This window comes from Branchiostoma belcheri, unplaced genomic scaffold (assembly GCF_001625305.1).
Source record: "Branchiostoma belcheri isolate BF01 breed outbred unplaced genomic scaffold, Haploidv18h27 scaffold520, whole genome shotgun sequence".
Classification (NCBI taxonomy): domain Eukaryota; kingdom Metazoa; phylum Chordata; class Leptocardii; order Amphioxiformes; family Branchiostomatidae; genus Branchiostoma; species Branchiostoma belcheri.
In genome coordinates, this window is record NW_017804155.1 from 2918 (window position 1) to 29323 (window position 26406).

The 26406-nt window shown below is 42.2% G+C and overlaps 2 protein-coding genes across 2 annotated transcripts; one reads left to right on the top strand and one right to left on the bottom strand.

The window, feature by feature from the left end:
* Positions 1 to 11683: 11683 nt before the first annotated feature.
* Positions 11684 to 12876, bottom strand: LOC109480837. Its single transcript, XM_019783161.1, has one exon. It carries the CDS (start codon positions 12632 to 12634, stop codon positions 11786 to 11788), a length of 849 nt encoding a protein of 282 aa, XP_019638720.1. The 5' UTR covers positions 12635 to 12876; the 3' UTR covers positions 11684 to 11785.
* Positions 12877 to 13066: 190 nt separating this feature from the next.
* On the top strand, positions 13067 to 25523 carry LOC109480835 (low-density lipoprotein receptor-related protein 6-like). Its single transcript, XM_019783159.1, has 8 exons — positions 13067 to 13192; positions 13876 to 14006; positions 14427 to 14624; positions 14938 to 15103; positions 23598 to 23713; positions 24497 to 24659; positions 24825 to 24925; positions 25513 to 25523. Exons 2-8 carry the CDS (start codon positions 13889 to 13891, stop codon positions 25521 to 25523), a joined length of 873 nt encoding a protein of 290 aa, XP_019638718.1. The 5' UTR covers positions 13067 to 13192; positions 13876 to 13888.
* The last annotated feature ends 883 nt before the right edge of the window (positions 25524 to 26406 follow it).

A 26406-nucleotide genomic window follows, 5' to 3' on the forward strand; every position in this document is an offset into this window, starting at 1 on the left:
ATTTGGTACTGGGCAGAAGTTACTGTTTTTACACACAGGATCGGTTCAAACCCTTTAAGAGTCCGGAAGCGTTGTATCAGGATGTGTAGAAAGTGTTGTGGGACAGTTGCGTGATGACAATTAAGTACGTTGTAGTCAGGAAACGCAAAAGGTTGCTATTTTGGAATAGCCCCGGACTGTATCTGGATAACAGCTGTTGTGTCCCGAACCGTGCCTTGTCCCAAACCGTGCCTGGGGACTGAGCACAGTTCGGGACACGCGGGGACTGTCCCGAACCGTGCCTGACCGAGCACAGTTCTGGACACAGAAGGGCCTTGTCCCATTCCGTGCTTTGGGGGTGGAGCTTATTGTTTTGAGGGAGGAGCCTTCTGGTGGTGTTGTTTACTGTTTTAGGCCGCCATCTTTGTTTTTCGTCGGGGTAAGAATAAGAAAAGATCGGTACAATTCTTGCTCTGTAAAGTACATTTTTACATTTCACGCTGGTCTACGACTTACATGTAGTGTCCAAATAGAGAGTCTTGTATCATTCTGCAACACAGTGTAAACACAGTTCTTGATACAACACAGCATGTGGTATACCCAAGAAAGCAGACTGACCCAAGCTCAGTCCTGGAATCGGAAACAACACTTGCTTATCCACCAACCCCACGCACGGATCTGGATTGTCCTGACGCGTATCCACGACAGACTAGAGCAAATCAACTTGTAGATGAACAAAGTGTTTGTTCAGAACCGTGCCTCAGGTCGAGCACAGTTCTGGACACGCGATGGCCTTGTCCCAAACCATGCCCGGGCACGGTCTGGGACACTCAGCGTGTGTCCCGAACCGTGCCTGGGGACTGAGCCCAGTTCGGGACACGCGGATGCCTTGTCTCAAACCGTGCTTTGGCATGGTTTTGGACACTCGGCGCGTGTCCCAAACCGTGCCTGGGGAAAATCTACATTCCGGGACACGCGGGGGACTATCCAGAACCGTGCCTGACCGCACACAGTTCTGGACACGTATTATTTAACCCTACCTAGACCGGGCTTTTTTGAACCCCCCCCCTAAGAACTCGCGAACGGTATGTCGTATGACCACCAAATTTTCAGAGAATGGTGTACTAGTGAAGATTTATCATATCTATAATTTTTATGTCGTTATGACGTAATGTGACGTCATTATGACGTCATTAATGTGATTTTATTAGACAAAACCGTCTAAATAGGTTTTTCCCTGAAAACTGAATGGTATTCAACATAACTGTATCAAAAGTGTTTATGAAAGAATATTATGGTGTACTAAGTCTTATGTTGCCCGTAGCAACACCGGTGACGTCATAAAATGACGTCATGCATATTTAAGATATCCGCCATCTTGGATCATCAATCTTGAATTTTCAAAAAGTTTTTTTTCATGATAAAGCCTAAAATACATTTTAAACATACTAAAGACCTTCATTTAAACATTTTTTGGAAAAAGAAATGGAAGTATTGATGAAATTTTAATGAACATAACCTGTATATACCTGTTCTAATGATATGGTCCGCAATCTTGGATTTTGGCCAATGACGTCATCAAATTTGCATAAATTATGCATATTTAATGATAAAATGTATATAAAATTATATGGGATGTTATTAATATTAGAAACCATGAGTAACTTGACATAAAACCCATAAAATTCTATTGTTGAAACAAAAAGTAGTAAATTTAGCAAAAAATGCCTGTCAGAAACCCGTTGCCATGGCAACACAAAAAAATTATTATCTTATTCCAATGATAGGGAATTGTTGCCAACAATATTCTAGGAAAAGTCACCAAGTTTGGCCGTTCTACTGCTAGCCGTTCAGAGGCTAGGTGACATCAAAGTTGCCGCGGGCACTTTTAGCCCCCCCCCCCGGTCTAGGTAGGGTTAAGCTATGGAACTGAACACAGTTCTCATAACATGTGTCCCAAGCGAGTTTCTTTCTTGTATTAACTATAGGTAGTCTCTGTATTTTATTATCTAAGTTCATTTCGACCAAATATAACACTGCGTTTTAAAAGCACATGTACGCAGACTCGTAATGTCACATAATCTAGCCATATAAGAAATCGTGGGCGTGAATAATTATGCTTAGGTTCCCGCCAATCACTATGATTGACAGCACTTCCGGGCACGGTTCAGGACAGTCAGGCCGTGTCCCGTTCTGTTCCCGCTAAGGCTCGGTTTGGGACAGGCACAGTTTGGGACACAACACCTACTCCGCGCCAGGGTAAAACACACTGATTTCTGATCGGAAAAAAAAGAAGATAAAAGCCAATTTTGACAACATGACACTACCAAATCCAGAATGGGTGAAAAAGCACTGGCCATGGGTTTTTTTGCGTAAATCTGCGTACTTTTCTGGGAATCTGGGTGAATTTCCAAGGTGCCATTTGCTATTGTTTCCATGTAAATATACTGGGTGAAAATGAATATGGCACCTATATGACAAAATGGTGAATTCCGGGTGAATTCAAGGTTTCACCCATTGTAAAACAAACAGCAATTTACTAGTGCTAAGATGGCTAGTACGCTGGCTGTTTTTCATGGGTTGAATATTGAGCTGACCGCTAGTGGCAGTGTGTTGGCACTCGTTGTTCACTACGTAGTTATGTCCTCCTACCTTTCCGGACCTGTGCCAATCCCATGGCTGTTACTAGTATGAGGAATATGTGTCTGGCTGCAGCAATACACGGGAACAAGAAGGTAAAATACAAGATTTTAAACCTTCTTGGTGGAAACCACTTCAAAAAGTTGACTTGGGGCCAAGTTGACTGGGCCGAGTTGGTAATGGTCTTGATCATGAGTCTTCCGACATAAATTGATTTCATTTCAATCGCGGTTTTGAAATTGTAATATAAGTTTGCAAGTCTTTCACTGTTGACAATTGTGTTTGACTTTGGGGGTACATAATGAAATGCTGCTACAGGACCATTCATAATGTTGTCATTGGAATGTTGAATTTGCATACAGGAACAATTAGCCTTTCATATATCTTGTCATTGGAATGTTGAATTTGCATACAGGAACAATAGCCTTTTGCACCTTGACCTGCATAACAATATGAATAAATTACAGCTTCTCCAAAAGTCGTGGACGTTTTGGTGAGGATTTTCAAAGTGAAAATCATTTTTTTGGCAATCTATAATACAGAGTGCAATTTTTGGCAATTTTTAACACATGTTTTGGGAGTAACCTAACTCATGTTGTGATTCTTATGTGGTATACGCCACAAATTGAATTTCCAAATTGTAAACTCCACTTGACTGAAAAATGTATCGAAGGGATATCTCCCCGGGTCAGTGTTTGGTTCATACTATAATCATAGGGTTGAACATACTATGTGTAGATCAATCCATGCAAAGACACAGAATCCAAAGGCAACACAGGGNCACAAATCTGCATTTGTTTGGATTGGTTATATCAGTTGCTCAGTAAGTACGTTTTTGGCCAAATATAACATAACATAACATAACATAACATAACATAACATAACATAACATAACATAACATAACATAACATAACATAATATAACATTATCCGTAATCTCAAGTAGTAGAGTTTGAATTGTTTTCGGGCATACCTTGTTCACAATCAACTCCGGCATCTTCTCCGTGTCCACAGTCATGTATCCCCCAACCGTTGTGTCCACAGTCAGAAATGGTTGCCTCGGAACCATCGCAGGTTACTTCGTCCAGCCAGATCGGCCCAGACCCCCGCCCGAAAGCTGCTGATCCAAGAGCTGCTTTTGCACCGGGATATCCCAGCTGACGACAGACCACATGGGCGTCACTCAGCCCCCAACTGTTGTCACAGACCGTCCCCCATTGGCCGGCATGGACACCTCAACTCTGCCTTGAGATGAGGTGGAACCTCCGCCAACAAGTCGGATACCTGTTGTTGTAAGAAGTATACTTTATTCTCTGCCTCTTCCTCTCACTGCCTGTTTGTCTGTCTCTCTCTATAGTTGTTTCTCTCAGAGTACTTCCTTTGGTAAGACAATATCATAGATGACTTTTATTACGCAACAATGTACAAGGTACAAAGTATGGCAGAAATGAGAGAACAAATCTAACAAATCAGTCTACGTAGTACAATACTAGGTGATATGGGATGAAAAGGCTCTTATACAATCATTAAAAGAATTTCTTACGTTTAGACATTCTTTAAAATACTGTCCTATATTCACAATGTATGGATTGTCAAAAGTCAACAAGTATCTGAATTTGCTAGATGAATTCATGGCGAGAAATTCTGGTATAGAAGTTGATATAGTTGCATCGATGAAGGTTAGACATCCAGGTAATACGATATGCCAAAAAACAGCTACTCAAGCAACTGGATATGATTTTGAAAACGTCAGGCGTTTCAGCTAGTATCCATTAGCTTTCGTCAGTGACTGAGAGACCAGAGGGGAAAGCAGGTTTATATACACAACCTGTTGATTGATATGCAAATAAAGTGAAGACAAATTTTTGGAAGTCGAAAAAGGAACAAAAGTCAGACAAGTCAAGACAAGATGATGCAAATTAGTCTGAAAGCTCCTGTTATACAGGACAGGAGCTTAAGTGTTGTCTGTCCTCGGGGCTGGGAGTGCCAAATCCCAAGTGCCGGAAAGATCGACCCGTAGCCCCCCTTCCCTGTTGAGGGTGGGGTTGTACATTCTTTCATATATTGCCTCTTTAACACCCCGTTCCCACCAGCGTGTTTCGCGGTCTAAGACATCCGTGGACTCGAGTGTGAAAGAGTGACCCTGGTTGTGTTGTAGATGGTGGAAAATAGCTGAGGAGTAGCCGTTGGCACTAGGTCGGCAATGTTCTTTGTACCTTACTTTAAGCGGTCGACTTGTCTCTCCGATGTAGGTGTTGTTACAATTGGGCTCCTCACATTTGAGTCTGTAAATAACATTCGCCTTGGTACCCTTGTGAGGTCAGTCCTTAGGGTGTACCAGTCTTTGTCTGAGGGTTGAGTGAGGTTTGAAGTTAGTGGCTATTTTGAAGTTTTGGAAGATCCGTCGGAGTTTCTCAGATACTCCTTGGACATACGGAATAGTGATGTTGGCCTTGTTTTTGTTGGTCAATGGTTTGCACTTCTGGGTTTTCTTAGACTGATCTGAAGGTTTGAGCGCTTTGTTGAAAGTTCAGTTTTGGTAGCCACATTTAGCCAGGGCACCTCGGAGGTGTCTATGTTCGTCCGTTTTGGCTTGGTCTGAAGTGACAATGTTGTCTGCACGATGGAAGAGAGTTTTGATCACTGCTAGTTTGTGTTTCAAAGGGTGGTGGGAATCAAAGGCCAGGTACTGATCAGTGTGGGTTGGTTTCCTGTACACTTCTAAACGAAGGTTGCCATCTTCCTCTACGATAGTTTTGGCGTCTAGGGAAGGGAGCATGTTGTCATGGCTTGGCTCCTGTGTGAACTTGATGTTGTCATCTATCTGGTCGATGTGGTCAAAGAAGTCAGCAGCTACCCTCAACGGGGTGTTAAAGAGGCAATATATGAAAGAATGTACAACCCCACCCTCAACAGGGAAGGGGGGCTACGGGTCGATCTTTCCGGCACTTGGGATTTGGCACTCCCAGCCCCGAGGACAGACAACACTTAAGCTCCTGCCCTGTATAACAGGAGCTTTCAGACTAATTTGCATCATCTTGTCTTGACTTGTCTGACTTTTGTTCCTTTTTCGACTTCCAAAAATTTGTCTTCACTTTATTTGCATATCAATCAACAGGTTGTGTATATAAACCTGCTTTCCCCTCTGGTCTCTCAGTCACTGACGAAAGCTAGTGGATACTAGCTGAAACGTCTGACGTTTTCAAAATCATATCCAGTTGCTTGAGTAACTGTTTTTTGGCATATGATATAGTTGCATATAAGGAATTACGTATATCAGAATATTTGGGACAAACAATTAAAAAGTGGTATTCGTCTTCTATTAATTCTGGACAGAATGGACAAACCCTCTGGTCAGCAGGTATTTTCTGAAATCTTCCTGTTTCCATACTTAATTTGTGACAGCCAATCCTGAGTTTTGTGATTGCTCTTCGTATATCAAGGCTTTTTATGTGGGAAATGTAGTTTTCCTGTTTATAATGTTTGTCTAAGGTAGAAAGGACGGAAAGTTTTGAATCGTTTCTAATAGTACAGTGCCAATTTTGAATATAAATATCTTGTAAACGTTGCCGTAACGGAGTGGTAATCAAATTTATATGATAATTCTGCGGGTTTAGCCATATATGTCCAAAACCGTGGTAGTTGAGGATATTATATACATGAACGATCCAGTCATGTTCTTCACAACTAACAACATTGTATGCCTCACGAAGAAGGGCGTCCTCGGGTAAATTGACTAAACGATGCCAATATTTTATGAGTTGAATTTTTGTATCAATTATAACTGGGAAAGCTCCTAGTTCTCCTCTGACGCCATCATTTGACGCTTTGGAGTGTACACCTAACAGAAATTTCTGAAAGCGCATATTAATAATATCAAATTCAGGAATATGTTGATTTTAATGTATGTTTATAATTTGGACTCCGTTTTCTTCTAAAGTTTGACTACTGGCATGTTGTATTAATATTTCTTTATCTTTGTTTCTTTCGAAATTGACAATATAAGTGGAATTCAAGGCAGATGAGGTGCTTCTTCTTATAGTAGCAGGAAGGCTATCTTGAATATTGAGCATGTTTAGTAAGGTAGAAAAAACTTTCTTTGGAGAAGATTCGTAAATGCTTCCAGAATGAGAAGCAATAATTTTTATAGTTTTGGAGGTAGAATCAAAACATGTGATTTCCGACCCATACATGAAAATGGGCTTCACAAATTTGTCAAAAAGGACTCTTACCTAGATTGACTGAAATATTTGTTAGAGAATATGAGAGCCTTGAGTTTGAAAAGTGCCTTCATTGCTTTAGGAGTCACTATTGTCCCCCGGGGGGAGTAATGTACATAATAATGACTGTCAATGTGCGACCTGTATTTAGCCCAGCGGGGAACGAATGTACAACTAGAAAGGCCAACATTTGCTTCGGAGCAAATGTAATATTTCACTCCATCTCCCTCCCTATACAAAAATAGAAGATTCTGAATAAATCATACTGCAATTATACAAGGACAAGCTTTTTGAATCTCGACAGATATTTACAAAAATGGCACTTGGCCATTATCTCCCTTATTTTTTTACAAAGATACAACGACAAGCACTTTAAATCTCGACAGCTTTACTTTACACTTATCTCAATCTCAAGTTATATATTGCAGGTATCTGAATACTACTAATGACGAAATTGCAACTACTACTAACGGTAGCAAAATTTTCACGGTCTGAGAAACATGGTCATGTTCGCGGAACTATATATTCACGGTGGTGACAGTTGCAGGAAAAAGAAAGTCCAGGAATTATTTCCTAACTGTAATAATAGGTTCACGGTACAGAGGTTACAGTGAAACCGTGAACATAGACCTCCCGCTTGCGTTACGTTGCGGTACAGTGAAAAAAAATTGGGAATTACAGTAATAAATTTACAGAGTATGTTTGCTTAGTTTCCAGATGTTTTGTATCATTGTCGTAAACTTAGCTTTAAATTAACGAAAACCGATGCGCGCACAGATGCCATCCATACAATCAAATCAACTTGGCCTTAATTATTAACAATCACATAAACTATGAAGCCATACATTGAATAAGCTATACATATAATATGATTATCATAACCTTTATTTTTAAAATCATGCCAGTGAGCTAATTGCATGTACAGACGGCTGGATTCTGACAAGTTTGCAACAGGACGATATTCAATCCATCGACCGTCCTGAATCGTTGTCTGTGTTGGTGGGACGTTGAAGAGATCCAGCTCCGATTTTGTACACTTATCAGATAGTGGGTGGAGATGCGCCATGATAATTTTCTCAATCAAATATGTCGCGGGAGACACGTCTGCGCTTGGTGGCCTGACCCTTAGAACTGACGATCCTGCCTCTTCTCAGAGTATTTATGGGGCGTTTCCGAACAGGGTTCTGGGTAGCCCTCCGGGGTTTTGGACCCTGCTTGTTTGTTTTGTTGACCTTTGGCGCTATCATGTTGCGTCCAAATTCTCCCGCTCGTTTTCTGGCTGCCGTTTTGACATTATGCCCCTCTATCACATCTTGTGCAAAGTTGATGCCGCTCTTCAGTGCTTGTCGACCGACAGCTTTACCGCCTTGCTTCAGTAGAGGTAATGCCGTTCTAAAAAGTCCTCTAAAGATACCTTCCAACCCATACCCGCGCTGGGTTCCTCTGAAAACACGTAGCTGTCCGCCTCGTTGAGTCATTGTGGTGATAGGTTCAAGAAAAGTACGCAGACCTTCTCTGTCTGAAATGAAGTGTCGCTATCACTCTCCCAAGCTGAAATGGGATAAAATTCCCGTTGTCGTCTCTTATATCTATCTCCACGGATTCAAAACGTTTCCTTGCCAGCGGCATGTAGTGTGGTGTGCGAATGGCATGATCGACCACCTCTCCGTCCTGTCCCTGGACTTTGACAATGCGTAGAAGAGGAACTTAAACTCCCCCCACCAAACGATCTTCAATCAGGTTACAATAAATGTACAAAGAGTGTAGTCCTAAGTTGATGTCTGGCGGTGTCGCTGCCTTACACCAACTCGTCACAGCCTGCTTCGGATCCCTCCACCCCAACTGTTCAGCCAAAGTACCCACCAGTACAAACTTTGGTGGTACTACCGTTGGGGGTAGTGACATTGTTACGCGTTTGTCCGTCTTACTGTAACTGAATGTCGAAAACTGTGCGTCGATTTGCGGATATTGTGCAGAAGCAGCAGTATTCAAAGCCTGTACAAGTTGCATGATATCACAATAATGTCCAGGCGGTATTTTAAAGAAAGAATTTTTTTCAGGCGCAAAGACTTCTCCCTCAATTTCCCTGAACGCCAGCGAATTCTGACCGTCTGAGACATTATTCCACGAGTGCGGATACTGAATCTCGACTAAGGCCACTTCCCAGTCTCCAGTTAATTCAATGTGGTTAGCAAGTCTGATTTTGTAGTTTGTACGAGTGTTTTCAGGGAATACATCTGTCGATCCATCGCTTGGTAGCGTCACGTAAAAAGATGCTGACATGTTGGATGTAAAGTCGCGACTACTTGAAGACTGTATGGGGATGTTGTTTTTAATCACGCTGAAGAGACGTCCTCCTCTCTCACCCAGTTGTTGAATGTGCTCGGGTATCCTTTCCACTTAACCAAATGTTCCGTTTTCCCACCGCGCTTCCGACTTTTAATGATTTTCTCCACCAGATAGACGTCGTCCGTCTTGGTGACTTTTTGCAGTTCCTGTTCGTAAAAGACACCTTGCAACTCGTCCCCGTGGTAATTCGTCACCCTGTACACAGGAGGTATTCGTGCAATGCGTTTGGAAACTGTGAATATTTCTCGAGAAAAATTCGGTGTGTATACCTTATCAAATTTCATTTTAGTTTTGCTAATCCTAACCTTATCCCCCAGCTCAAACTTAAAGCTGACAGATTTGAGGGTTTTCTCTGTACCGTATAGAGTGTGCCATACCAGGCGTTGGTTGTTCTTGTTCACTTCCAGGGGAGTCATCTTGATACTACGGTGGTAAGAATTGTTGTACGACCACATGAGATCGTCAAGGACGTCCACATAACGATACGTGTTGGAGGCCGTAAAGTATTTCCACATCCGTGTCTTCAGCGTGCGATTGAAGCGTTCCACAACACTCGCCTTTGTCTCTTCGTTAAACGTGGTGAAGAATTCGATGTCTTCATCTTTCAGGAGAGCTTGAAAGTTCCGATTAAGGAATTCCTTACCCTGATCGGTTTGCAACCGCCATGGTTTTCTTCCGTCGTCCATAATCGTCTGAAATGCTTCCACCAGAGTAGTGCCTTTCTTATTTTGCATAGGAACGGCCCAGGCATGTTTTGAGAACACGTCAATACATGTCAAAATATACCTATAGCCGTCATTGTACTTTGTCAGGCTAGGTATATCAACAAGGTCAGCTTCCCACTTATCATCGATTTTTCCCACTATCACACGGTTTCTCCTGAATCGACGCCTTACTGGCTTGTGTAGCGTGTACGCGTCTTGGGTGCTGAGCCATTCTTTTACTTGTTTCCTACTTATTCCGTTTTTCTTTCCGACTGTGAGGTACAATCGTTCAACACCCCCATATCCTCCAGGATGTCTAGGATCAAAGTATGCTCTGTGAAGGACTCTCTGCCATTTCCCTGGCTTGTAGGTGTGTTTGGGGCGCCTGCCTCGCTTCTTTTTCCCCGACGATGAGACCATTTCCCTCTGTTAAGAACAACACACAAGCGCACCCCTGCACAGGCACACCCACACTGTATGCGGTTTACCAAACATCTCAATTTCTTTCCCGATATAAGACTATTAGAGAGACAACCCATGTCTTCACACAACTCGTAGTGTTAACAAAATGGTTGGTGATTCAAAAGGATTCAGTACTTTATACAGTTCGAAGGTCCTGCATACATCGGGTTCTGTACATCTGTCGGTTTGTCCCTGGCGTAAACCACCGTCCTTTCAATGCTCTTACATAGTCACACAGCAGCTCGCCAATACAGGTACACACGTACTGCACACTACACAGTACCCCCGACATCATGTTTGACGACACGACACACCCCATGTCTATCCTCGACTCAATATTTCTTAACAAATGTGCTAATAATTCTAGGGATAGCCTACTTTATACACACACACACACACACACACACACACACACACACACACACACACACACACACACATACACACACACAATTCTAGAAACGACAGACGCAATTTTCTTCAATCTCGGAACAATTTTTATTCAAAACAACATGGTTTTCAAGTATCACAGATCGACTCTTGGCTCGTAGAGTTTCAGACCGCTGTCTCTTTAGTGTTTTCCATCATGTTGACTACGATATCCCTAATCAGGGCGCGGACGTGCTGGGATCCGTCACCAGTTAGATGTTCAGCCTGCATGTCTACAGTACCGTCGACGGCATCAGGAGCTCGACCAGTCTGGTGATCAACTTCCATGTCAGCAGCTCGATTGATTTCTTCTTCACACTGTTTGTACCACTGGTCAAACTTCATGCGCAGGTTGTTTTCTGATGGCATATTAGACATCAGACCCGTCCGCTTCATGCAGTCTACGAAGTCTTCGTACACTTTCTTGAAATCCACACAGACCAGACTGCGCTGCTTATATTCTCTCATATCTTCTTCGTCCATGTAGAGACAGGGATGGTTACGCTGTGAGGGATGGTTGACCTGACAGCCATAGCAGTCATCCATCACCATTCGCAGACACAGTTTGGTATACCCATAATCACACATGTCTTGGACCACTTCGCAAAGAGTCTGTACATCAGGATACACTCCCGACATATCGTTGTTGTTGATTTCTCCTGCACAGGCCATGTTGTAGGGATGATCGTCTTCTCTCAATGTGATATATTATGGCTGTGTTAAGTTTTATGTACTGTCTTAATAGACTACTCAAAGGTGTCGTCCAATCAAATACAAGTATTGCAAACATGCCCAGACCAGTCAGTGACGTCATCACAGACACACCCTTCTAAACAGACTTGCCCACACTTGCCCCAGTGACGTCATAACGGACACACCCACACTGACAGACTTGCCCAGACTCATCATTCTTACAGACACACAGAGATAAACATACAAACAAGAGTGTAAGATCTTTGCCTGTGTCCAACCACCAGGAAGCTTTATTCATTTTTCGATTTTTCAATACACAACAGCTGACTGTATGACATCTTTGTCAGTTGCCTTCTTTCCGTTCTCCATAGCCTCCAACAGTTTGTCAACCGTTTCCATCTTGCTTTCAAGGTCTTCCCATTGCGGAATTGTTAACTCGATGCCTCGCTTCATCAAAGGGTCGGTGTCTGGGGCTCCGTATGGCCTATAGTGCTGGTGCAGGGTCACGGAAGGCTGCCCTTGCAGGATCTGAACCGTCACGTACTTTTCAGATCCCAGGTCGTACATTTTCGGCTGGAACGCCCCAACGTCGTAGGGCATGGCGTGGTATGTTGCGTCTAGGATCGCTCCCAGCAGCGGCTGCTCTTTCAGCTTGGTCCACTGTTTTGGTGTCAGTGCAAGGCCTTGCTTCCCGGGCCTCAGCTTGTTCACATCTTTGGGGTCTGGGCGATAGTATCTTCTAACATTTACTATGGGATACTCCCGAAACTTTCCCACAGTAAGGAACACGTCGTCGCCCAACGGTAGACGCACTTCTTCAGACTTCACCTTGCACGGTGCTGAAGGGGCTGCGCTCGTTCCAGGCATTTTCTGCTGCGGAGTGTAGAAACAAGGCTGCGGTATGTCAGTTAGTCCGCTAACCGCAGACTTCGCCTCGTGAGTCTCGGTAGGAGGAAGCATATCGTTCGAGGAGTTGTCGTCGCTACTGCTGGCAGATGAGTGATACACAGACGATACACTCAGGGATCGCTTGGCTCGTGGGTCGCTGACGGTCTGAGACTTTCTCTTCCTGCGGCCTTTCCGTGCATCTTGAGGATCAGACATGACTGAAGTCTGCTGACTTTCTGCCATCAATTCGGTCACAAGGTCTCCTGTCATGATGATACTGCGATGGTGCTGCTTCTGCCGACGCTGCTGCTGCTCTCAGATCCGTGCAATGGTAACAGTGAGACGAACCGTCACCCTTTATATCGTACTCTCACAAATGGCAGCCAACAGGAAAGCAAGGATTAGGCTTTGCCCAGGCATGTCTACGATAGACTACAACCTTAATTCATAATGCATCTTAAGACTACTTACTTTTCCGCTACGTCATCTCCTCCCCAGAGGACACCCTCGGTGACCTGCCACGCCCCTCTGGACAGACAACTATCTCATACAACATGCGTTCTCAGTCATCCAACAGGTTTTCTCACATATATGGGCATGTTGTCATGAACACCTAAAATACAGACATCTGATTGGAAGAACCCAGAAAACAGAATCATGAGTTGTCTACCAAACCAATCCGACAAGGTTTTCCCAGACAACATTTGCGTTGTAGGAACTCTAGTGGAATGACATACATTTCATGTAGGCAGCTTAAAATGATATCTTCTAAAACGTTTTTACCGGGGAAAACGCTACTAGGAGAGATCTGCAACTGGCACTACAAAGGTATACAAACAGTCGATTTCCTTAATGTTAAGATCAAGATCTGACTTAGATATACTACGTAACTTTTTTTTCTAGTTTTTATCTATGTCTTACCTTATACTGTGCGATTGACTAAATTGTCTACCACCAAGCCGTCAGTACGCGATGATCGTCAGATTCAGATTTGAACATATATGTAATAAAGCTTTCAAATAAACTTTCAAAGTTATCATACTATTTTTTCTTCAACAACACACATTCCTTGCCAAGACTACTTACTTTTCACCTACATCATCTCCTCCCAGAGGACACCTTCGGTGACCTGCCACACCCTGACGGGTGCCACACCCCTGACGGGTGAGGTCACCTGACGGTGACCTCTGACACCCCCTGACGGGGGTGTGGTCACCTACGGTGACCTGGACCCCTGGCGGAGTCCATTGTTGTGATCAGTAGTGTCGAACATTACCACTCGTGTCTGTAACCATAACCCCCGCGAGATTACATTTTTGTGATTGGTCATTCATTATCCCGATGAAGGCGACAGTGCAGTTGTCGTTGAAAATTGTATCTTTGTGTAATCTTTGTGTTGGAATGACGTTTTACATTGTACCACAACCATTAAAATTCATGGATTCCATAACTATCCCTTCGCCATATCTCAATGTTGCCTGATATGATTGGTGTCGTTTCTTTACAGGAAGAGGGCCAATCTACATGGATGACCTACGCTGTAATGGGGACGAGAATAGCCTGTTCAACTGCTCGTACCCAGGGTGGACGATAAACGATCTAAACTGTAGCCACGACCAAGCTGCAGGCGTGGAGTGTACAGGTACGTTCATTTTTAAAAGTTGCAGAAGCGTAGATTGTTTAATCATCTTTTCATTAATTACATATAACGTTACCTACAAACATATTTACAACATCTTAAATACAAAAATTCTGTATAGACGACCGACATGATCGAATTTTTGGGAGAATATGTTTACAATCTGATCTTTACAATATGTAATTGCATAAAACTTCATATTTTATAAACATATAAACACATGAACACATGCCCAATTACATATGCTTACAAACATATGAAAAACATTTTATTTAAAATGATTCTGTAAAAACGTCCAAAATATTTCAAATTTTCGTAAGATAATAATTTACAAACCGACATGTATACATGCAATGGCAAAGTGAACCTCATACGTTTGTAAACAACAGCAAATACGATTTTCCGTGTTTACTTTCATAAAAGAAATAGGAGAACCTTTCCTGTTGGTTGCTACCGCGGTTGGAATATTTCAAGTAAAGGACGGGTCAAAGGTCCAGATGTCATCTGGGTGGGACGACTCAGTGGACTACGACCCTAAGACTGACTTCATGTACAGGGCAACTCGTGAAGGCATCGAACGGGCTCGTCGTGATGGAGGTGGGCAGGAGACCATTGATAGTGGTGGGTGATATTCATCAATCCATGTCTTGTTACTGACTATCGTTGTTCAGTATGTCTTACGGAATTCCACATGTACAATGTATACGCTTGTAATACAGGGGCATCATTGTAGGCTAAAATTGCAAGGGAAATCACTTCCTTTCTGTTTTGGTCAGTTTAAAACATCCACCTTCAAGCTTAAAGTAAAATGTCACTATTTGTGAAATCTTCAAAGTTTTCAACGCAATTTGAGTAAAAATACATCCCCCCTCCATTTTGTTCTCATTTACTGACTGCAACACATGACGATATCTCCATCTGTTGTTAAATGTAGCACGCGTGTGGTGTCTAAGATTGGACCATGCTGGTGGGAATGTGTACTGGAGCAAACTTGACGGACGCATCTCAGTAGCCCGGAAGGACGGATCTTTTGTCAGATCGTTTGCACTTCTGACATCACAAGGCTCCGCCAGGCACCTGGTCTTGGATCCCAGAAACGGGTAAATTCAATTAACAAGCAGGGCTTAGAAATCATTCCAGTGTGTTTGACATCATCTTTATTGGATTGACAAAACAATCAAAGCAATATACAAGATGAAGAGTTAAAACCACCTCGGTCGCGATCGGCCCCTTTAGACAGATCAACATTGTAGCTAATCCTCCCGACTTTAAATCTTTTAAAGTTCACAAGCATATAGGAATGTTACTTATTTCCACCACGTCATGGAAAAATCAAACATCACACATGATCTAATGTATCTAAATAATAGTGTCCATTTTTAACAAATTGAAATTTAGACTACCACGTACTGTACTTGTTGTACGTCCGACCTCTTCTTGAATATGCTGACATTCTATGGCGTGGATGCACTTTATACGATTCTCAACAATTATATCGAGTCCGATATGAATGTGAACTTACAGTTTCAGCGGCAGTCAGAGGGTCTTCACTCCTCACTCCTTGTTGACTTAGGTTGTGAGAGACTCTCTGACCGTCGCCATGTTCTCATTGATTATATTGTGCGAAGTACATGTAATCCATGGCCATACTCGTATCTGAGGGACCTGATTTTTCCCGAAGTTTCTTCTACGACTTCGTACTATCTACGTAATAGATCCAATCTACGGCTACCGTGTGCCTCACAACTAGGTATAAAAAGTCTTTCAGTCCATATGCATTGCATCACTGGAATGGTCTTGATGTAGCTGTTCGATCCCTTAATTTTTCATTTATAAGAAGCACTTAGTTAAGTCAGTATACCCCCCCCCCTTACCCATATTATAGCCAAGGCCCCAGGTACACCTGCGCCCTCCTCATATATCACGCGTCTTCAATCAATCAATCAATCAATACACTTTATTTATACTGGAAAGATCGGGTAGATCATACCACCGCAATAACGAGACTACTCGATCTGGGCTGCCGAGCGTCGTGTTTACTACGGATATGCGACTTCCTATCCGGCAGAAAACAACGCGTACTCTACCAGAACGCCTACTCTGAATGGAAAGAACTCACATGCGGCCTACCACAAGGGACAGTATTGGCACCCATCATATTTATTGCCTAATCAATAATGCCACAAAGGAGTCGAGGGCAAACAACTGGAAATTCGTAGACGACCTCACGCTCGTAGAGAGCAGGCTCCTACGTGAACCCTCGCATCTACAGGGATACCTGAATGGACTTGATCGTTGGACCACGGACAGCTCAATGACAGGTCGTTAGCGTTGCCAAACTGTTGTGAGTGTGGGTACAAGCGGACTCACATGTTAATCACGTCACCAAACAGGGCTCAAAGCGTCTCTTTCTCCTAAGACGACTAAAGAAGTTCCGCCTTTCCCCCAAAAGACCTGCTCACCGTGTACACCTGTTATGTGCGACCGCTGGTGGAATATGCTGCACCTGTCTGGAGCCCAGGCCTCACCAGAACCCAGACTAAACAACTTGAGAACATCCAGCGTTGAGCGTGCCACACAATACTGGGGACTCAGTATACCAGTTACTCAGAAGCTTGCGCCCAGCTCAACCTTCCCACACTGGAGTCCAGACGCGATCAGCTCAGCAGGAAGTTCGGGTGCAGACTTTTGAGCTCCCCCTCCTTCCGTGAATGGCTCCCCCCGTCCCGTATGGAGATCAGTGGTCGCCAGACTCGAACATGTAACAACCTGGACTCTGTCAGTGCTAGAACTGTACGCTTCTACAATAGCAGCATTCCCCACATTGTCAGACTGCTAAACTCCTCGCTCCACTGAATGTACTATGTGCAATATTGACATTTACTTTTAATGTGCAATATTGATATTGACTTTTAATCGATTAAATTTAAAGCGTTTTAACAAGATTTTAATACTGTGTCATTTAAATCTTATAATACTCTGTTATTTTAATACGTTAATTTAATGTGTACTTATGTGAGTGAACTGTAATTCTACTACTAGTAAATTGTTGTTAACTTAAGTCTGAAGTCTTAACCACAGTTTATCTAGTGCATCTTGTATCTGCGGGTCTCGTTGTGAAAGCGCCATACATTTTCTGTTACACTGCCAAGTATATAATCGGCAAAGAGCCACCCTACTCAGCAATGTACAGAACTTGGTAGGCTCTATCTTTGATGTACACAACATGTCTGAACAATTTCTACGTAACATTTCACTTAGAGGATCACCTGATATACACTCAGATACAAACTGTAACATTTTGACAATCATTACCTCCATGAAAAATGGGGCTATTGTTTTTGGCGTGTCTGTATGTATGTATGTATGTATGTGTGTGTGTGTGTGTGTCTGTCTGTCTGTGTGTGTTTCCGCACATTTGTAGTCAGCATAACTTCAGAACGCCTTTATGGATTGTGATGATATTTGGTATGATGGTAAGTCTTGGAAAGACAAAGGTCAAAGTCCAATATGGGCCTCCTGGTGGATGACCTTGGTACTGCAGCAGAACTTCCGTTTTTTTTTTTTGTTTCTTTTGTCCTGGGCATGCCATGGTCTTGATTTTTAACCCTACCTAGACCGGGGGGGGGGGAGGCTAAAAGTGCCCGCGGCAACTTTGATGTCACCTAGCGTCTGAACGGCTAGCCGTAGAACGGCCAAACTTGGTTACTTTTCCTAGAATATTGTTGGCAACAATTCTCTATCATTGGAATAAGATAATAATTTTTTGTGTTGCCATGGCAACGGGTTTCTGACAGGCATTTTTTTGCTAAATTTAGTACTTTTTGTTTCAACATTAGAATTTCTAATCATGGTTTCTAATATTAATAACATCCCATATAATTTTATGTAAATTTTATCATTAAATATGCATAATTTATGCTAATTTGATGACGCCATTGGCCAAAATCCAAGATGGCGGACCATATCATTAGAACAGGTATATACAGGTTATTTTCTTTTAAATTTTCATTAATACTTCCATTTTTTTTCAAAAAAGGTTTAAATGAAGGTCTTTAGTATGTTTACAATGTATTTTAGGCTTTATCATGAAAAAAACTATTTTTGAAAATTCAAGATTGATGATCCAAGATGGCGGATATCTTAAATATTCATGACGTCATTTTATGACGTCACCGGTGTTGCTATGGGCAACTTAAGACTTAGTACACCATAATATTCTGTCATAAACACTTTTGGTACAGTTATGTTGAATACCATTTAGTTTTCAGGGAAAAACCTATTTAGACGGTTTTGGGCAATAAAATTACATTAAGGACGTCATAATGACGTCATATTACGTCATAACGACATAAAAATTGTAGATATGATAAATTTTTACTAGTACACCATTCTCTGAAATTTGGGTGGTCATACGACATACCGTTCGCGAGTTCTTAGGGGGGGGGGTAAAAGAGCCCCCCCCGTCCCCCCACTGTCAAAAAAAGCCCGGTCTAGGTAGGGTTAAGTGGTGGATAGCATCTGTTTTCGTACCGGTATTCATGTCGTGGGAGGGAGGGCAGTGCCCAAAATGTAGAGATTTTCTCATTTACGCGCTCATGGAACACCTCCAGTGTCGCGGCGTATACAAGAAAAATTAATAAACTTCCATTACTGACAAACAAAATGCCTCGTAGTGTCCTTCTTTTAGTCACAGATCGACTTTGCCACGGTTATTCAGCGCCTTCCGAACGCACTAGGAAGCCGCAATTTTGAATACCCAGAAGTCTTTGGGTGCATAACTAAATAGAACGCCAGACGACAGGTGGTTATCAAAGGTATCAATTTCGCCTTTTTTAGCATATTGTATCTAATAGTGCTGTCAAGTCTTCTCAAATTCTACTGAATTTGCCTATGTTGTTCATCAGGAACATTTTGAATTTGGTTTAAATAGGTAGAAAAAGCAACACGTTGCATTAATGACAATTGTCGCTAGAAGGCACTCCACTGGGTGCAACTTATAATGTGACAACCTATTATTATAAAGATTATGGTATAGGGGATTTGTTTGAAGCCCTTTTAAAGTTCAATATCGTTCCTGATATTGTCATCACCCCTTCTAAAACCCTGCTTGTAGTGATTAGATTCTAATTTCGTTTCAGCTTCTGAAGAACTTATTGCACGGCCTTTTTTTTCGTTAGCAATGGAGGTCAAAAGGCAAAAAAAAAATCGTGGCCCCCTGCCCTTATAAAAGATTTCCTTCATGACATAAAAGAAAACGGAATGACCCCAACAAACGCCTCCAAAAAATACGGAATACCACCTTCAACAATTGTTGAAAAAATGTGCGGCAAAAGCGCCCTGGACGCCAAAATGGACGCCCCTATCTGTTGTGTAAAGAGGAGGAGGAGACGGTAGTGCAGTACGCGAAGTACAGGGCTAAAGCTGGTCACCCAGTAGACAAGGTTACCGTTCTCGCAATGGCTGCTGCAGTACATGCCAGGTACAAAGACCAACTTTGATGTCAAAAAAGGTCCCTCTAACAAATGGTGGTTTGATGCAGTCTGTGTCCTGTGGTTCAATCCGCAACATCGGCTTTGTATTCCTGTGGTTAAGCAGCGATTTTTTTTTTGCTGGATTTTTTTAGCCCTCTCTGGTCCCCAGAGGATGTCATCCAAGAAATTAAGTCAGTTTGGCCTTATTGAGTGCGAAAAAAGCCCAAATATTCGATTTCTTTTCACCTATTTGTCGACAAAAACTATACTTAAAATCGATTTTTTTTATCTTATTCCAAGTCGTCGAAAAATATGAAAATCAGTGATCATGCGTAATATGTGTAGCCATGTGCAATATACATGTTACTGTGATTGTTGTAAGTGACCGTGGATTGTAGACTATCAGCTGGGAGACCTTAAAGAACTATTCTGAAGCGAAATCGACTATCTCGACGCCGACTGAGTGTAGAGCAGTGTGACTAATGGCGCCGTCCAACATCCTCCGGTATTCTACGGACTCTCTCCGGAACCTGAGACGTGTGGTCCCCAGGATTGACCCCCAGGCTAAGGAAAGACTGCTCATGAATGGGATCCTCAAGATGCGAAGCAGACCACGGGGGACAAAGGCGGGGAGACATTTTCCACGTAAGATTTCCACAATTGTAGGCCATCGTTTTCCACGTCAACAACCTGATACAGGCTTCACATGCAATTAAGGCATCATCGCTATCTGATTAATGTCAACGCAATCAGGAAGGATGATCCACCATTGGACGCGGCAGCGGTAAGTGGCGGTAATCATATCAAGCTCTTCCCCATGGCGAACATTCTGATATGTAATGCCCGCTCACTGCGAAATAAGATGGATGAATTCCAAGTGATCTTACACACAAAGGACGTCCACATTGCCATTGTTTCCGAGACATGGTTCGATTCGGAATTACCTGACGCACAGTGGGACATCGATAACTTTCACCTCTTTTCGAAACCACGCAGCGGCAGAAATGGGGGAGGAGTCGCAGTCTACGTGCGCCATAACATTCATGCCAGTGTTATCGACGCCACCGTCCCTGATGATCTCGAGTGGCTGTGGATCAAGACCCGTCCTTCTCGCCTTCCCAGACAAGTGCCTAACATCGTGGTATGTGCAGTATATATTCCTCCAGCATCTCCACAAAGTAACGCTATGATCGATCACCTGTGCACTGTAGTTGATCAAATACGATCCGACACTCCTAATGTGGGAATTTGCATTGCCGGGGATTTTAATCGTGCTGACGTCCAAGATCTCTGTCGCGGTAACCAGCTTCAGCAAGTTGTGGATGTACCTACACGATTGGACGCCACCTTGGACTTGGTTATCACTAACCTTGGGCACATGTACCTTCGACCCTCCTTGCTACCACTACTAGGCTCAAGCGACCACGCCATCCTCAGCCTACGGCCTAAAGTCCAAGGTAACGTGGACAGAAAAAGGACCAAAATAGTGAGACCTATGCCTGATTCGAGCATCAGATTATTCGGCCAATGGTTGGTACGTCACGACTGGACTGAAGTATTATCAGCCATTAGTGCTCAGGCAAAGACAGACGCCTTCTACCAGACAATACACGACAAGATCGACCAGTACTTTCCTCTAAAAACTATCAAACTTCATACCAGCGACAAACCTTGGATGAGTCAGAGAATTAAGACCCTCATCCAACATCGACAACAAGCTTTTAAGGCACGAGATCATGACAAGTACAAGTCACTCCGTAACAAAGTACAACAAGAAATCAAAAAGGCAAAGGAAAACATCTATAAAAACAAAGTGAAGAATATGAAAAAAGAAAACCCCTCAAAATGGTATCACCAGATCAAGGCCATGACTAACACGCAGGGAGCTGGACTCACTCTCCACGTCGATGGAACGCCACCTGAGGACAACAAGGCCATCGCCAATGCAGTAAACGACGCTCTGTGCACCATCACGTGCTCACTAGACCCTCTGGACACAACCGGTCTGCCTTCATATTTCCCGTCAAGACCTGTAGACGAGATACAACCATGGCAAGTGTACGATAGGCTACAACGCATTAAAGTAAGAAAGGCTGCGGGACCAGATGGACTCCCCAATAGGATCATCAAGTGCTTTGCCTACGAAATCTCAACACCATTAGCATCCATTCTGAACGCCACACCATGTGAGGGGGTTGTCCCGGAACAGTGGAAGCAGGCAAACATTGTACCTTTACCCAAAACGCGCCCGCCGTCCATCAATGACCTAAGGCCCATATCCCTGACACCTACTCTATCCAAGGTTGCTGAATCCTTTATTTCATCACAACTATATACCGACATCAAACCCATGATTGACCCAAACCAGTTTGGATGTCATCCCGAACGTTCAACAACACATTGTCTCGTAGACATAGTTAAAAACTGGCCAAGACTGCAGACAAGAGAGGAACAATCACAACATTGGTCACAACCGACTTCGCTAAAGCATTTGACCGGGTCAATCATACTTTAGCCGTCTCAAGCCTACTCCAGTTGTGTCTAAGAAGCTCATTAGCTCGATGGTTATGTTCCTTTCTCACCGCCAGAAAGCAGAGAGTGTCATACAAGGGAACTTACTCGGACTGGAGGGAGACCAGCTGCGGGCTACCACAATGAACCGTCCTTGGACCCCTGGTTTTCCTCGCCTTAATAAACAGCGCATGTGAGTACGCCTCAGCTAAGCGATGGAAATTTGTTGATGACCTTAACTTAGCTGAGAGCAGGATGATCGGGGACGCGTCTACTATACAAACTGACCTTGACCACCTCGACGAATGGGCAACATCAAGAAACATGCAGCTACACCCAAAAAAGTGCAAAGTCATGCACGTGTGCTTCCTAAATACACCGCCACCACTACCAACCCTTTCCATCGCCGGTGAACCGTTAGCTGAGGTGAAGACAGTGAAACTGCTCGGTCTGTACCTCCAGACCGATCTCGGTTGGACTGCACATGTGGACTATATCGTCAAACAAGGCAACAAAAAACTATTTATGCTAAAACAACTCAAACAATTCTGTCTATCCCGCGATGACCTACTTACCTGTTACAAAACTTTTGTGCGCCCAAGTTGTGAGTATGGAGCGCCCGCCTGGCATGCAGGACTGACCATCAAACAGCGACGCAGAATTGAGTTCATACAGAAACGGGCGTGTCGAATAATCCTGGGCCCAGCCTATACATTGTATCGCGAGGCTTGCATGACTCTGGACATACCTACACTTGAACAGCGACGAGACGACCTCACTCTAGACTTAGCTAAGAAACTTGTTAGTTCTAAAGAATTCCGCAGTTGGCTACCACCCACACGTGGGAACACTACTGGACGAACCACACGCTCCAGCAATCTACTTGACTGTCCCAAGGCTAGAACCGAACGCTATAAGAACAGCAGTATCCCATATATGATATCCCTTTTAAATAATCATCTATAAGTACATGAGTTGTTATCTGTATGTAATGTCTGTTAAGTGAACGTCAAAGTAATGTTGTCCCTCCTGTAGCAATTTTATAAATCAATCAGTGTTTTAGATCTTAATGTGTAACCAAGTTTTAATGCTAATAATTGTAGATAACTATGATGATTTTTACTGTATACTAATGAATTTTAAAATGAATTAATTGTACAACAGGATGTAATTCAGCCTGTGGTTGCAAATTCCTCGTTTTATCAATAAACCACTTGATTTATTTATTGATTGATTGATTGATTGACAGGTTTGCTCGGTGATTGGCTAAAATATGGCAATGCGAAATCCCGAAAATTATCACCTTTTTTTACGAAATCCGAAAAAATCATCCATTTTGCGCAAATACACCACTGAATGTATGTAAAGACGACAATTTTATTACAACGAAATTTTCCCTTCGATACTAGTTTGTTTATTTTCAATTGTTTTACGGTTAGCCCAAAATTGCGTCTTGTAACCCGATACTTTATCGAACACCCCAGCAATGGGAAAGAATGCCGTAGTGACAGACCGCCATGGTGCCGAGTTATTTCTTTATTCTGCTCTTTATTGACATCTCAGATAAACTGAGGCTATGTATATTCATATAGTGTATTATTTTTCGCAGACTCATGTACTGGGTGAACAGTCCCGGTATTGACCGAGCAGCGATGGACGGCAGCAACCAGACTACTATCATCAGGAACCTGACTGATCCCAGGGCCATTACAATAGACTACACAGGTGAGAAAACAAGCAATAGAGAAACGTCCTGGTAACAAAGGACAAGTTTGTTATAATACTGCTGTGGTTAAGTTATACATATTTTCCCTCCTTTTTGTAGTGTATTCCTTTTATCTGTAGGGTCAAAACTGTGATTAGGGGACGCCATGTTTTCATCTTTACGACTAGATGGTGTGATCTAAAAAAGGTCCAACTAAAGCTAGTTACAGCCTTTATATTTTAAACAGACATGTTTGAAACAGGACACAAGTGAATTAATTGTGTCGTCTGCCCTCCAAAACGTTATTAGAACGTCACGTGATGGCAACATTAGGGAAAAAGAAGAGGTAGATAACTACTTAACTGCTGAAACGTGATTTCGTATATAATACAAAATGTTTAAGAAAACGATTTTCCTTTTAAACTAATGAATGTTTCTCTCAAACGTTAAACCAGAAACTCTGAAAATGTGGGGTTACATGGGTAGGAGCTACATCGGACTGGCCTGAATAGGGCTCAATGAACAATAGATATTAACTCCTTTTACTTTATGTTAGTTAATGTGTACACGACGAATAATGCTGGATCTCATCAACTAATAAACTAATTTGACTTACCATTGCTTACCTCGCATCTAAACTATCTATTTAATCATTATTGCTAATATGTTTTTTGTGTCCTCTGCAGTATTTATTCTATATTGGCACTTTGCTTAAACATGAACAACAGCATTATCATGCAGGTTATGATTTGACGGTAATCTGGATGTGTTTCTGTTTTAAAAAGAGTTTTACTTCCACTTAGAGAATCGGTTGTACTATTCCGATATCGGCGCAATCTACAGCTCAGACATGCTCGGCAACAATATACAACTTGTTAAGCCTAAAGACGGGGGAGATGTCAGAGGGATAGCGGTTGGTGCTGATTACATCTACTGGACACATTTCTGGACTGGTGAAGTCATAAGGCAAGAAAATTCCCTTCGTATATTTAAACTTTCTCGTACAAAACTGTAGTTATCATGGATAATTTTAGAAGAATGCGAATGTAATTGTAGTTGTACAGTTATTGCATTTACCCTTTAGTATTCTTGTGTAACAAATTGATGACATAATATATATCACAACTCCAGGTTATCCAAGTCCAGCATGAATCAGACTGTTCTGGTTGATGGCCTGAAGTTTCCACATGACATCTTCCTGTCCACGGCGTCGCCTCCTAACGTCACCAATGGTAATTACCTTTGCCAGGAAGGTTATATTTCCGGTGGCATGTGCGTGTCTGTGTAACAGTGTTACTGTTAGTGTTATTTTTAAAGAGCATAGTATTATTACCTTAACAAGAATTCGGAGATCTCATACCTCCATCAAATATGGTTATATGAACACAAATTACATATATTTGATATGTGATTGTGAAAGTTGATTCCTCTGGTAAAGTTTCATTTCAATATGTCATCAGTAATTAAGCACACTACATTAATCTATATTTTATGCATTTGTGTGGTAATAACTTGTGAAGCTGTCAATTAGGGGTCATGATAATTGGGATGTAATCGTCGTAATAAAGGTAGTAAATGGTGCAATATGAAGATGAATACTATTTCTTGTTGACATGTCCAAATTTTACAGTACTAGAAACGATTTTTCTTCTTTTTCTTAATCCGTAGACACATTTTATGCATTTGTGTGGTAATAGCTTGGGAAGTTGTCAATAAGGGGTTATGATAATTGGGATATAATCACCGTAATAAAGGTAGTAAATGTACATTTCATCGGTGCAATATGAAGATAAGTACCGTTTCTTGTTGACATGTCCAGATAACGAATGAGAAATTAGATAATTAAATGCCATACAAGGTTGACATACACAAGACAAGTAGAGAGACGTCGATGCTCTTATGCTACGTCCTGACACAATTATCTATATACATCAAGTCCATACATCTATATATCATTGCAAAAATAGTAAAATAGCGACTTAGGTGTATTATGTATCATACAATTCATCATTGTGTCTTAATCTATTTATCAATTTATGTGCAGATTTTACCAGAAGTATTACTAGTCTTTTAAAACTATGTACCTCACAGTTTGTAATGTATCTGCTATCCATAATGTATGGGATAAAATCGACATGTAACTTGTACTAGTTTGTAGTAATTATCTGGTAGTCTTATTATAACAACGCTTTAACCCTTCTTAGACCGGGGGTGGCTTTTGCCGCCCGCGCCAACTTTAACTCTCACGTAGTGCCTGGATGGCTTGCGCTAGAACCGTTGAATTTGGTAATTTTCCCTATAATTTCAGGCAAAAATTTCATATTGATTAGGTAAGAATGGAGTTTCGTGTTGCCATGGCAATGGGTTTCTGAAAGGCAATTTTTATGAAATATTCATGATTTATGACGTCATGCGTCAAAATTGATGATGTCATGCGTCAAAATTCAAGATGGTGGAACATAACATTAGCTCTGGTGTAACCTCGTTTTTGTCCTAAATTTCTCACCACAACTCCGATTTTTTTTACATAAACCGCCCATATGAACATCTGTAGAATAGTTTATTTACATTGCGTTTTGAGGCTGTATCTTGAAAAAAATTAGTGCGCGGGTCGTGTTTCTCCCAAGAACTAAAGACAGTTAGTTAAAAAATTCAAGATTGACGATCAAAGGTGGCCAACAGCTTAAATAGGCCCCAAAAATTACATAAATGA

Excerpts from the sequence above, each read along its gene's own strand:
- LOC109480835 (XM_019783159.1), top strand. The coding sequence starts at position 13,889 with ATGGATGACCTACGCTGTAATGGGGACGAGAATAGCCTGTTCAACTGC. Across the intron at positions 14,007-14,426 it reads TGCAGGCGTGGAGTGTACAG|AAATAGGAGAACCTTTCCTG; the intron begins GTACGTTCATTT and ends CTTTCATAAAAG. Across the intron at positions 23,714-24,496 it reads CATTACAATAGACTACACAG|AGAATCGGTTGTACTATTCC; the intron begins GTGAGAAAACAA and ends ACTTCCACTTAG.
- LOC109480837 (XM_019783161.1), bottom strand. The coding sequence starts at position 12,634 with ATGACAGGAGACCTTGTGACCGAATTGATGGCAGAAAGTCAGCAGACT.